The following is a 15192-nucleotide window of genomic DNA, read 5'->3' on the forward strand; positions in this document are numbered from 1 at the left end:
AGACAGACGTCTGACACACCTACTACACTGTACAAACTGACTTCTTTACGCTATGACCTACCACAACAAGACAGACGTCTGACACACCTACTACACTGTACATACTGACTTCTTTACACTATGACCTACCACAACAAGACAGACGTCTGACACACCTACTACACTGTACATACTGACTTCTTTACGCTATGACCTACCACAACAAGACAGACGTCTGACACACCTACTACACTGTACATACTGACTTCTTTACGCTATGACCTACCACAACAAGACAGATGTCTGACACACCTACTACACTGTACATACTGACTTCTTTACGCTATGACCTACCACAACAAGACAGACGTCTGACACACCTACTACACTGTACATACTGACTTCTCTCCGCTATGACCTACCACAACAAGACAGACGTCTGACACACCTACTACACTGTACATACTGACTTCTTTACACTATGACCTACCACAACAAGACAGACGTCTGACACACCTACTACACTGTACATACTGACTTCTTTACGCTATGACCTACCACAACAAGACAGACGTCTGACACACCTACTACACTGTACATACTGACTTCTTTACGCTATGACCTACCACAACAAGACAGATGTCTGACACACCTACTACACTGTACATACTGACTTCTTTACGCTATGACCTACCACAACAAGACAGACGTCTGACACACCTACTACACTGTACATACTGACTTCTCTCCGCTATGACCTACCACAACAAGACAGACGTCTGACACACCTACTACACTGTACATACTGACTTCTTTACGCTATGACCTACCACAACAAGACAGATGTCTGACACACCTACTACACTGTACATACTGACTTCTTTACGCTATGACCTACCACAACAAGACAGATGTCTGACACACCTACTACACTGTACATACTGACTTCTTTACGCTATGACCTACCACAACAAGACAGATGTCTGACACACCTACTACACTGTACATACTGACTTCTTTACGCTATGACCTACCACAACAAGACAGATGTCTGACACACCTACTACACTGTACATACTGACTTCTTTACACTATGACCTACCACAACAAGACAGATGTCTGACACACCTACTACACTGTACATACTGACTTCTTTACGCTATGACCTACCACAACAAGACAGACGTCTGACACACCTACTACACTATACATACTGACTTCTTTACACTATGACCTACCACAACAAGACAGACGTCTGACACACCTACTACACTGTACATACTGACTTCTCTCCGCTATGACCTACCACAACAAGACAGACGTCTGACACACCTACTACACTGTACATACTGACTTCTTTACGCTATGACCTACCACAACAAGACAGATGTCTGACACACCTACTACACTGTACATACTGACTTCTTTACGCTATGACCTACCACAACAAGACAGATGTCTGACACACCTACTACACTGTACATACTGACTTCTTTACGCTATGACCTACCACAACAAGACAGACGTCTGACACACCTACTACACTGTACATACTGACTTCTCTCCGCTATGACCTACCACAACAAGACAGACGTCTGACACACCTACTACACTGTACATACTGACTTCTTTACGCTATGACCTACCACAACAAGACAGATGTCTGACACACCTACTACACTGTACATACTGACTTCTTTACGCTATGACCTACCACAACAAGACAGATGTCTGACACACCTACTACACTGTACATACTGACTTCTTTACGCTATGACCTACCACAACAAGACAGATGTCTGACACACCTACTACACTGTACATACTGACTTCTTTACGCTATGACCTACCACAACAAGACAGATGTCTGACACACCTACTACACTGTACATACTGACTTCTTTACACTATGACCTACCACAACAAGACAGATGTCTGACACACCTACTACACTGTACATACTGACTTCTTTACGCTATGACCTACCACAACAAGACAGACGTCTGACACACCTACTACACTATACATACTGACTTCTTTACACTATGACCTACCACAACAAGACAGACGTCTGACACACCTACTACACTGTACATACTGACTTCTCTCCGCTATGACCTACCACAACAAGACAGACGTCTGACACACCTACTACACTGTACATACTGACTTCTTTACGCTATGACCTACCACAACAAGACAGATGTCTGACACACCTACTACACTGTACATACTGACTTCTTTACGCTATGACCTACCACAACAAGACAGATGTCTGACACACCTACTACACTGTACATACTGACTTCTTTACGCTATGACCTACCACAACAAGACAGACGTCTGACACACCTACTACACTGTACATACTGACTTCTTTACACTATGACCTACCACAACAAGACAGACGTCTGACACACCTACTACACTGTACATACTGACTTCTTTACGCTATGACCTACCACAACAAGACAGACGTCTGACACACCTACTACACTGTACATACTGACTTCTCTCCGCTATGACCTACCACAACAAGACAGATGTCTGACACACCTACTACACTGTACATACTGACTTCTTTACACTATGACCTACCACAACAAGACAGACGTCTGACACACCTACTACACTGTACATACTGACTTCTTTACACTATGACCTACCACAACAAGACAGACGTCTGACACACCTACTACACTATACATACTGACTTCTTTACACTATGACCTACCACAACAAGACAGACGTCTGACACACCTACTACACTGTACAAACTGACTTCTTTACGCTATGACCTACCACAACAAGACAGACGTCTGACACACCTACTACACTGTACATACTGACTTCTTTACACTATGACCTACCACAACAAGACAGACGTCTGACACACCTACTACACTGTACATACTGACTTCTTTACGCTATGACCTACCACAACAAGACAGACGTCTGACACACCTACTACACTGTACATACTGACTTCTTTACGCTATGACCTACCACAACAAGACAGATGTCTGACACACCTACTACACTGTACATACTGACTTCTTTACGCTATGACCTACCACAACAAGACAGACGTCTGACACACCTACTACACTGTACATACTGACTTCTCTCCGCTATGACCTACCACAACAAGACAGACGTCTGACACACCTACTACACTGTACATACTGACTTCTTTACGCTATGACCTACCACAACAAGACAGATGTCTGACACACCTACTACACTGTACATACTGACTTCTTTACACTATGACCTACCACAACAAGACAGACGTCTGACACACCTACTACACTGTACATACTGACTTCTTTACACTATGACCTACCACAACAAGACAGACGTCTGACACACCTACTACACTATACATACTGACTTCTTTACACTATGACCTACCACAACAAGACAGACGTCTGACACACCTACTACACTGTACAAACTGACTTCTTTACGCTATGACCTACCACAACAAGACAGACGTCTGACACACCTACTACACTGTACATACTGACTTCTTTACACTATGACCTACCACAACAAGACAGACGTCTGACACACCTACTACACTATACATACTGACTTCTTTACACTATGACCTACCACAACAAGACAGACGTCTGACACACCTACTACACTGTACATACTGACTTCTTTACGCTATGACCTACCACAACAAGACAGACGTCTGACACACCTACTACACTGTACAAACTATATGAATTGAAGGGAGTGAATAACTAACGGGTGAATAACTAACGGTCGGACGGATGGACAGACGGACGGAGACTGCTCCATAGTCTCCCCTTTGGTGGGGGCAAGAAGAGTTTTTTAATTAGCATTGGCACGTTAAACTCATCACCATATTCCACCAAAGTATGGTGATCCAAAAAGCAATATATAGAAGATTTACTGTAGCGTTGAGATACCACTTGACCCCCTCAAATACGATCTTGTCCTACAACGAAACTGCAATTGACATTAATTGTGGGTCAACCTCAGTAGGAGTCTCTGTGACCTCAGTGGCTTATTTAAGAAACACTATCTTTTTATGCACACCAATTAGGGTGAAATGGGAGTATTGAAATTCACCATCAACTCAATCATTGAGTCAGTAGAATGTTAAATAAATAATAACTTAGTATCGTACCCGTTGTATGCAAATGTTGTGGGTACCACATAATCCCACGTAGCAAAAAAAGAAGCAAAAAAGGGGGGAAAATGCATTTACGCAGGCAGACGAGAATTTCGCCAGATCATTGCTGTAGGTATTGGAACACAGCAAGCAATGGAAGGGCTAAGAGTTTGAAACATTTTTTGGACACCACCATGGCAAAGAAACCTTGAGCAATTTTTGTTGATTCAACAATTTTGGTTAATGGGTACCACATCTATTCCACAGCCTGTAATTACAACAGCTCAGTTTCCAATCTCTGCTCCGCATGCTGGGATGCCTCGCAAGTCCTCCTTGCGGTCGCCAATTTTCCGCCATTTCTCAGGCCCATCGCCCTGCCCAATTCTTAAGAACATGTTTCTCAGGCCCATCCCCTGCCCCATTTTTAAGAACATGGAGAGATATCCCTCAATCCAAGACAGGTGACCTAAATGATGTCATCATAATCATCACTCCACCCGTGCCAGACAGGACAGGGCTTGTGGGAAAAAGGTTTTAAGGTTAACACCCCAGGGATAGAGGAGCTATTTGTCTATTTTGTTCCATTCCCGGCCCCAGGTTTGACTGACAGCCTCTGGTCTTAAAGGGTGGCAGTAGCCAGCTTTCAGAGACCAGGAAATAGACCAGTCCCTTTCCGAGGGTGTCCCTGAAAGAGAGCAGGAAATAGACCAGTCCCTTTCCGAGGGTGTCCCTGAAAGAGAGCAGGAAATAGACCAGTCCCTTTCCGAGGGTGTCCCTGGAAGCCTCAGAGGATCTGTATCGGGGGGGGTGGCCTGGGATTCACTCAAGTTGCAGCTTCCATTCCCATAATGGCGGAGAGACACTAAGCGATTTGTTGCCAATTAGCCAACCTAATTAAACTCAAATTTGCTTTGGCTAGCCAAATTGTGTACATAAAAAATTATGACTTAGTTAAGAGGAAGAAAAACATAATTTGGATTTTTCACTTCCATCTTCTATAATGTTAGTATTGGATGGCTTAAGTGCGGCTAAATCAAAATCTTAAGTGCATCCAAGCCAAGTGTTATTCCCTTGTCACCCAATTCCTTTTGGAGAAGCTCCTGCTGCCAAAAGATTAACAAGGACGTATTAGAAAACGGATATGGCATGAACAGAACATAATGACGTTATTCAGCAAAGCAGAATGCTTTCACTCCTCATTGCTGTTTTGAGTTTTCAATGTTGAGAAGTAGAGATGGCATGAGATGAGATTGAGACACTGTGATGGTCTAACTTTGTTTTCCTGGCATTTAAGATACAGGAAATTGGGCAGCGTCTTTATCAAAGGATACACACTTATTATCATAAAATGCAACGCTATCATATCATACGGAATAGGGATGTTCATCAATTATCAATAATTGATTGTTGAGGAATTAATTCGATCACGTGGATTTTTTTTTTTTTTTTTGGACTAGGTTTGGGTGGAATTCGTTCCCCCTCGCCCCACTCCATTGCACAGCCGACTAACGTGAGGTGGAGCTTCATTTAGTCTCTAGTTTTCTGGCTGGTTTGACTCTGCTGTCAGCTAATGCCTACCCCACACTACAGGATTTTCAAATCCTTGAAGATTATAAAAATCTTGAGAGCCCACACACTACAGGACAGAGAGAGCCGATTTTTTAACATTTCAATCTTGGGACACACACACAATCGCGTCTGTTCAAACGCAACCCCACACACTAGAAGATTATGCCGAAGATTCACCTTGGATAACTTTTAAAATGCCTATTCAGTGTGCGCACCGGGTGTAGTAGTGTCATTTCGTTTTCTAAACAAATTTTATTTTTTGTTTTTATAATGCATTTGCACTGAAAGGATTTGTTTAACTAATATTTGCGCGGACAGCCGCGTCCATTCGGGGTGTAGGCCTACTGTGCACGGCCAGGCGAAAACCGTCTGCACAGGTGTCTTGTGGTCTGCTGATTTGACTCACTTTTCCGTGCGGACACTTGCCGATGCGGGAAGCTGAGACCTAAGCGCTTGTTGTAGGCTACATGCTTTGCAGTATAGCATTTAGTTTTCCGTCCCGTTCAAAGACGCACGGGTATTTCACCTCGATGACAATTTCCTCGTTCTTTGTTTCTGTGCGGGGCTGCGAGCGGACGCGGACCAGATTATTTTGCGAAAAACTGTAATGGAAACACAGCTACTACTGGCTCTCTGCTCAAGATGCAATCGCCTGTCGGGTTGTAAATATCTAACATGTTAGATATGCCCGATTCACAATCGGGAAGAGGCAGTCTTCCCGATTGTGAATCTTTGAACCCCACACACTACAGGATCATTTGGGAAGATTATCTGCCCGACGCGCTTCAAATCGGGAGCACCCCCGAGAAAATCGGGAGGGGGGAATCTTGGCCATAATCTTGCAAATTATCCTGTAGTGTGGGGTAGGCATAAGCTGGAAGACGCCGATTGCCTTACATCATGTAACCTGACATGTTTGTTTACCTGGCCACAGCGCTAGTGTCTGATATTCTTACTACACAGCGGCATCTCCATTATAGCTGGCCGAGAACGCGCAACGTTATTACCAGACGAGAGTAAAAAAAATAATATATATATTATTATTATTATTATTATTACGCTATTGATAATCGATAATTGATCGTTAATTTCCCGAATTTCGATTATGGAAATTGTTCAAAATGAACATCCCTAATATGGAATGATAAACAAATGCACAAGAGATGCTTCCACGCTCAGGGCTAATGCACACCACCTCTGGAACAGATGCGGTACGGCTGCGAACAGACCCACACTCACGTAATCTGTAATGACGGATGCGGGATCCGACAAAAATAGAACAGGTGCGTAATTTTTCCGTACCGCATGTATCACCCATCAATTCACATGGGCAAGAGTCAATCAGGCAGTTTTACCGGATCCGCAACGCAGCCGTAATGCATCTGTTGCACATTGCCTGTCAGCGTACTGACCAGAAACGCTTTCACTACTTGCACGCACTAGCCTGGTAAACCGCCCGTCACGTGAACTCACATTTCATTTGGTTCTCCGTGACGGTCTGGACCCGCACAGGCAGTTAAGATGATTGGTCGAGCCATGCCGGCTCGACGAATCAGCGGCAGCCTTAGGCGGGCTTAGGCTCGTCTGGGCAAGTAGTGGGTACATGGTCTTTGTAGTTCTTTTCACTCGTCAACATGGCTGCCGCCGCGGAAGTGACAGGCAGTCTGAATGAAATTGAATGTAACGTTCCCAATTCTATGTATTAAATTCTAAAAAACGACCCTCAACATTTGGGAAGGCTAAGCCACACAACTACCGTAGTTCGTTATAATCTAACTAAATGCTTCGAAGGTGACTTTACGACCGCGAGGACTCAATCAATGAATACCACGGAGATCATCCACAGGCACCTTCGGCGATCTGATTGGTTGAAGTTAACACCCACCAGCGGTGATAGACAGATGGGTCATCCAATCACCTGCCAAGTAGCTTGGAAAAAGTGCCCGCCTCCGTCAGCGGGTCTGGTGACTTCATTCCCAGATCGACTGATTTAGTGAAACCTATGTGGAGCTATACCGTCCATCTGGCAGCGTCAGGTTAGAACAGTCCTGCTTTTAATTGAAATATTAGGGAGTCCGGCCCATGAAAACAAATAGTTCTAAGCATTGTTTTAACCTGTTAATCCCTAAGCCTATTTTTCAGCTCACCTGCCGAAAATGACATGCCCGAACTGAATGGAGTATATCTCCACAACTACAGGGTATTTTCTGAAAATTATTTTTTTCAAAAGCTAGCCAACACCTGTGAGATTGCTGTAGAAGTGTCAGAATCAATTACAAAAGTACTGTATCAGAGTAAAATCAGTTGGAACATGGCAAAAAATTAAAAATTCAAGCTCCGCCTAAAAAAAACAACACTATTTTGGATGAAAAGCACCTGAAAATCATGGGTTGGTAGCCAAATTATTCTATGGAGCAGTAGACTAATATCTTATGAGTGCTTGTATCAAAGGAAATCCTTAGAAAGTGAACCAGAGCAATTTTACAGGTGATTTACTACATGTAGGCCCAGGCGGACCTGATCTGGGCACATTTTGGGCATCATGGTGCCATTTGAGTTTTCTATGGTAGAAGACTGAAATACCTTTTTTTTCTCCTATTTACATATCACTATAGGTACTCAGTTAATATGCGTTATGGTTTGGATAACCCTCAAGCCTTATATCTGTATTTTTACTCTGTGAAATGCATCAAAAGGGCTTCTTCAATTTGCCTGCAAAGCCTGGGGCGATACGCAGAGGGATATCTCGGGACCCCATTGGCCTATTTCGATGATTGACACCTCTATGGAAGCGTCAGAGCCAATAGAATCGACGTGAACTGAAATAATTTACGTCAGGCAGTTTTTTCAGGAAATGCTGTCGACTGAACCCAAAGCTCGTCTATTCTGTGAAGATGACCACTCCATGTAAAATCCTCCATATGGCTTTGTAAACACGATGACTGTAAAAAAACAACACTTTAAGATGATGAAGAGGCATTAGGAGTAGCAATTAGTAGCGTTTTTATGAAGTCAAACACAACTTTTGATTGGAAAACGGCAAAGGTAAGACATAACTTGTAGTTTTATCTGTAAAACGTTAAACACTTTTTTGCTGTTCTTTGACAGCCTACTGAGTGAGTTTTCATCTCTCAGAGACGAGCTATACCTCTTTGGAAAGAGGAGACTCCGAGCTTTCGAAAGCCGCCTCGTTTGGAGAGAAAAGATTCACTCACAAAAACAAATCACCACATAAACGCAGGCATGCACTGTTTTCTTGTTTTTGCTACATGGTGATATTGTTGCTTGGGGTTGGAATTATTTTTCGTTTGAATACAAATGCTTGTCAGAGTTTTGTAGCCACGTTTCTTCCCGACATTTTGGTGTGCTGTACGTCTCCCTGCCTGCTTCCTAAGCTGCTATAGAGAGTCATTTGTGAGAGATGACAAGGGCTCAGCCCGCCGGCGGGCCCGCTAGGGGGGAAGAGGCAGAGTTATCAATACAGCTGGTCAGTTCCAACAGCAACAACAGGGTGAAAGAAACAGAGATGGTCTGGACTAGGGCTGGGTATTGGTTCAAATTTCAAGAATCGATTAGTTTCCGATTCACAAGGTTCCGAATCAATTAATCCTGATTCGATTCGATTAATTTCAATATCGATTTGGTTAGTGATACTAAAACATGTTTTTTAAGCTGTAACCTGAATTACATGATTGTCCAGTTATGTAACACAGGGGTTCCCAACCTTTTTTGCACCAAGGACCGGTAGATACATGGGGAAAAGTTTTAGTTACACATATATTTGTGACCTGCTCTGACAAAATCAGTCACATTGACCCCAAAACACATTTTGAGTTGTATAGACTGTTGGAAAGAGGAGAATCTCAGCTTTCTGGGGATATCAAAATTATCTTTGTAGTCCAACAATTGAGGGAGATACACCCCTTTATGTCGCGACTGTTTCCAAACTATGTTTTTGAGAAAAATTGCCTCAAAGTTTGACGTTAATTCTGAGACATAAACATCTTTTCTTGAAGTTGTCTGCAGGTGCATGCCCACAGACCAGGTGGGATTGGGCTGAAATTTTGTATGGCACTGTGTTATGATCCTGGGAAGGTCATGGCAAGGTCATAGAAACCACCTGGAAAGTCCTGGAAACTACCTGGAAAGCACTGGAAAGTCTTGGAAACCACCTCCCCAGGTTGGATTTGGCTGTAAATTTGTATGGCAGTGTGTCATGATGCGGGTAAGGTCATGGGAAGATCATGGAAACCACCTTGAAAGTCCTGAAAACCACCTGGAATGTCCTGGAAACTACTTGTAAAGTCTGGAAACCACCTCCGGTTGGAGTGGGCTGTAAATTTGCATGGTGGTGTGTTATGATCTGGGGTAGGTCATGGTAAGGTCCTGGAAACCACTTAGAAAATCCTTGAAACTGGACTTTCTGAATTTAAGACCTAAAATTAAGTTTATCTATTTCATTCATTTATTTCATTTACAGCATTTCAAACGAGCCATCATATCAAATCTGGCAAATGTATTTTCTAATATTAGATTAGAAAATAAATTTGACAGATTTGATGGGACTTTCCCTATAAACCACGACCACTTCTGGGGCCAAATGTATAAAACTCTGTGCATGTACTGTATGTGTAGAAATCTGTGTAAGCCCAAAAAAGCTCTACGCCCAAATTAACACTATACATTTGGCCCCTGGTCTTCTATTCGAATATATATAGATAGATACTTTTGTTGGTGAACAGGTACACATGACATCTCAGTACACCTCAGTGGATATCATGACAAAGTAGCCTATGTAAAGGCAACTAATAGACCAGCTAAATTCAGAAAATGGCATCACTTTACTGTAATGCAGCCTTTAACCCCTGGGAAATATTCATGTATATTCAAACATATATATATACAGTATATACATATATATACATATATATATATATATATATATATATATATATATATATATATATTCAAAGCATATTTTAATAGGCTACGTAGAAAAGCGGTCCTACAAGTCCTACAAATTATTATTATTATTATTATTATCATCATCAATACCAACTGTTCTGTAACACCCAACTGACAGAAGATCATCTGACGCCCCACCCACATAGTTTTTTTAAATTAGGGTTACATTAATGCAGGCTAATAATTGTACATTAATGTAGTAATAATTGTAATTGTTGTAATAATTATTACAAATAACAGCAACAAAGAATCTATAGCAGACCCGTTTCTGCTCTGGAGTAGAGACAGAGAGACAGACAGCTGAAAGTAACCTAGGCTATGAGGCAAATAATCATAAATTAGCTCAGTCTCTAATGCCATCTGTGAATTGAATTTAAAAATCAAGCAACATTATCATGCAGATTACTGACTAGTATTAGTCTATCAATCTGACAGACAGGCAGACAGACAGACAGACTGTCACTGGATGCAGAAATTACGCAGCTGCAAGGGGGGAGAGAGAGAGAGAGAGAGAGAGAGAGAGAGAGAGAGAGAGAGAGAGAGAGAGAGAGAGAGGGAAAGAGAGAGACGGCAGAGACGGGTTGCCATGTTCGTTATCGATATCCCCCGAAGAGGCAGATTTTTAAGAGGTTAAAACGTTACATAAACAGCCTAAACTAGTCTAAAATAACAAACCAATAACACAACTCCACAATACAACCCTGACAAACTTTAGAAACATCGTTTTAAATCGTAGAGTAGTCTATAATATAGCCTACCATTTGCAAGTACTTCCAAACCCGTTTAACTGGCAACGTGAGGAGGGCTGCACGTGCAGCAGTCAGCAGAGTGAGAACGCAGAGAGCAGCAGGCTGTCAGCGCAGTATAGTTTCAGTTTTGTCACTCTAACTTCAAGAGCTTCAAAAGTATATTTAGCGGTCGAATTTCACAATAAGCTTTACACAGAATGAAAGCAAAGGCTTTATTTTACTATAATCTGATGAAACCCCAAAACAGCAGAAATAAATATTATCTGATAAAATTGACATCTGATAAAGGTTTGACAACATTTTAACGGGTTTAACTGCTACATAAATAAATGGCCATGTGGTCATTTTATATAAACTATAAATAGAATTGACAGAAAATATGCTATATCGTGATATATATCGGTATTGGGATATGAAATGACTTATATCGGGATATGAGATTTTGGTCATATCGCCCAGCCCTACTTCCACCTTAGGTCAGGACAGCTGAATCACTGCCGATCTTTCGGAAAAGGCTAAAGACACACCTTTTCAGGCTCCATCTGGGCCCTTCTTGATCTAACTTCTTTCTCTCTCTTTCTAAAGAAAAGAAGGGGGGGGGGGGGGGAAACTAAACTTGTACCACAGTTCCTTCAGAAGTTGTAGTTGTCATAGACTGTGCTCCATAGTTGATTGCTCTATTGCTGACAAAAATGTGTTATTGTAAGTCGCTTTGGATAAAAGCGTCTGCCAAATGACGTAATGTAATGTAAAGTAAGGGCTAATTATGCTTGTCTGTTTCACCTGTTTAGAGCAGTGGACTCTGCACTGGAAACCAGTACACAGCAATAGAGGAGTTGGGACAGGAGCATGGCTCTCTTACCTCAGGGGGTGGGAGGGGGGTCTGAAATGTCCAGTAAATCACCATCTTCAAAGGCCAGACCTCTATTTACGCTTTAGTCCCACCAAACATGTCTACCACTGACTAAGACCATGAATCACCCCCCACCTACCCGAGCAGCCGGCTCCCTCCCGTGAACACTTGTCAGTTGTGTGGGTGAGAGTCTGATCAGCAATGTGGTTGAGGTCACAGAGGCCAAGGGGAGGTTAACTTAGCAAACTCACACCGCTAACACCAAAGTGCCTCAGCAGATTTAAAGCCCTCCAAAAAGTTGAGACCACAGAATGAAGCAAAGTGTAATACTAAGCAGAGGGATTTTCCCCTTTCTATCCCCACTCCTCCTCCTCCTTACCGTGTTGGTGGGGTCATCTTGTAGAATGGTATCATAGTGCTTGCTGGCGTCGTCGTACCTTCAGAGACAAAAGAAAAGAACGCAGATTTGCTTTTTAACCAATCCCAGTCACCAGTCGAGTGAAATTAGGTGGTGGGGAAATCAAACGGAGTTCAAGGCAATCAAGTTTGTGTATACAGCGCGGCAGGTTCCTATGATTACAAGTGAGGCCGTGCGGAAATCAGCGGTGATCTAAAGGAAGAAATAAACAGTCGTTAAAGTTAAGGTTGCTGGTCAAACAGCCGACATTGTGAGAGGCTTATATCACTTCACAATGAGTCATGAAATCAATACAAACACAAAGCACAGTGATTTGAAGACTGTGTTTTCACTTGATTGTATCCAGTTTGATTCACCTTTAAACAAAATCAAACGACCGCTTTTACATCTGTCCAGAGCCCGCAGCTAAGTTGCTGGTTCGGTTGCCTATTTCCTGGCCAACACATAATACCCCAACAACACACACACATGAGCCTGATAAGCAACAATATCCAGCACAGCGAGTCTCAGGCTCACATGATTCTGTTTAAAAGGGGAAAGTTATGAGCTGTAAATATCAAATCATACGGTAAAGAAATCTGGGAAATAGGAGGCATGTGCACTTCACTTGTCATGTCAAATCAGGCGCTGAAGGATGATTCGAAAAACTCACTTTTTTTTTCTATTGGGGGGACGTTTTAGTAGCCAAAGCTACACAGGGTTCAGTGATCAAAAAGTGTCCCGCCCACAGCCGACAACAGACAGAAGCAACTCTGGTTCCTATTAGCCGTGAGCGGCTTCCCTCACATTCACTTTATTACTCAGCCACACTCTGCGAGATTTCAGATGGCACCAGGCAACCACTCATGAACCACTCTGATTTACTTTATTTACTTAGGGACAGAGAGAGAGAGAGAGAGAGAGAGAGAGAGAGAGAGAGAGAGAGAGAGAGAGAGAGAGAGAGAGAGAGAGAGTGTGTGTGTGTGTGTGTGTGTGTGTGTGTGTGTGCGTGCGTGCGTGTGCGTGCGTGCATGTGAGAGAGCGAGAGAGACAGAATGGACCCAACTGTTTGAAGCTATGTCATTCAAGTGTAGCTCTGCCTGCTGCCAATTAGATCTGCAGTGTGCCGTTTATTTAATCTGACAGTGCTGAAGCAATCACTCTCAATTATCACATCAACTCTGACATAACCGATAAACCAGCGATGGCCATCAGGGTGGGGGGGGGAATGTGAGAGAGGTAGTAAACAGATCGAATTACCCTTACTTCAGCTCGGTAAAGACTAAAATAGCCCCACTGTTTATCTTACTTCCTCTCACGCTCGCTCCACTCTGGATACTTCTTTTTATGAACGTCAGGCTTTAAAATAAAACAGCGCAGCGAGGGAGGGGGAAAAAGAAGTTGAGATTGCGGTGACGTGTCAATATTTACAGGGCCGAGGCGAGAGACCTACTTCTGCAAACAGAACAGAAGAGAACGGGGAGGAGAGAGAGAGAGAGAGAGTCTAAGAGTAAGAGAGTGAGAAAAAGATGGAGAGATAGAAACCAGAGAAGATTGAGGGACCCCCGGAATAACAGTGGGATCCAACCACTTCCTTCCCGGGAATCCCTCACTCCGGCTAAAAGGGCCACAGGACTACCCAGCGCTGAACCCTTCCTCTCTCCTTTCCCCTTCTTCTCCAAAAGAATGCTGGGTGATCCAACATAAACACATCCCACCACACACACTTTCTCTCTCACACACACACACACACACACAATTGTACCACTTAGGATCTGCTAACAGTTGCTCACCCCCAAGCCTCCCAAAGTACTATACATAAGTGAGGCGGTGTGTGTGTGTGTGTGTGTGTGTGTGTGTGTGTGTGTGTGTGTGTGTGTGTGTGTGTGTGTGTGTGTGTGTGTGTGTGTGTGTGTGTGTGTGTGTGTGTGTTTTGGTCTCCAGCTTTTTGTGCCCAATGCTTACCTTTCTAAAGCTTCCAGCCGCATGCCCGTTAATCGCTTCACTCTGTGGCTATCTGGAAACTGCCTCCTCAGTTCCTGTAGACAGGTCTGCAAGGATGTGGGCAGAGGAGAGAGGGCAATTACAGTTGGCGGTAACTAAACTTTATGTTGCAGTCGTACTCTCACACGCACGCACCTCTCAAGACGCTCGCAATTATCCAAACAAATCACCTGTCTGGAGGATTTCAGACTTTGCCAATGTAGGAACTGAAACAAAATTAATACAGTGGACGCACTAGTATCAAAAACAGGGGGAGCAGAGAAAAGATCGCCATCACTAGCCATGTGGTCACCCACGCTACTATAAACAGGAGAGGGGATGCTGTCAGCTGTGTTTAAAAAACGTATTCTTCTTCTTCTCAGTGTTTCCCATACATAAAGGAATTTGTGGCGGGCCGCCACAATAATATTTTGACCACCACAATAAGATGTTGACCAAAAAAATAAAAAATAAAAAATAAATTTACAGTGCACCTGAACGCAACATGCAAGATATCCGCTGAATAAGTGTCCAATTCATGTCATTC

At 43.0% G+C, this 15192-nt stretch overlaps 1 protein-coding gene across 1 annotated transcript in view; it reads right to left on the reverse strand.

Annotated features, from left to right (window-relative positions):
• emc2 (ER membrane protein complex subunit 2) overlaps nucleotides 1-15192 on the reverse strand; it is a 72496-nt gene that overhangs the window by 37081 nt on the left and 20223 nt on the right. Inside the window, exons 4-5 of the mRNA XM_083642023.1 lie at nucleotides 14628-14713; nucleotides 12645-12702 (exon numbers count right to left, since the gene is read on the reverse strand). Of these exons, the coding sequence (XP_083498149.1) occupies nucleotides 12645-12702; nucleotides 14628-14713 (144 nt within the window). The remainder of the gene's footprint in view (nucleotides 1-12644; nucleotides 12703-14627; nucleotides 14714-15192) is intronic.

This window comes from Poromitra crassiceps (assembly GCF_964638095.1).
Source record: "Poromitra crassiceps genome assembly, chromosome: 1".
NCBI lineage: Eukaryota > Metazoa > Chordata > Actinopteri > Beryciformes > Melamphaidae > Poromitra > Poromitra crassiceps.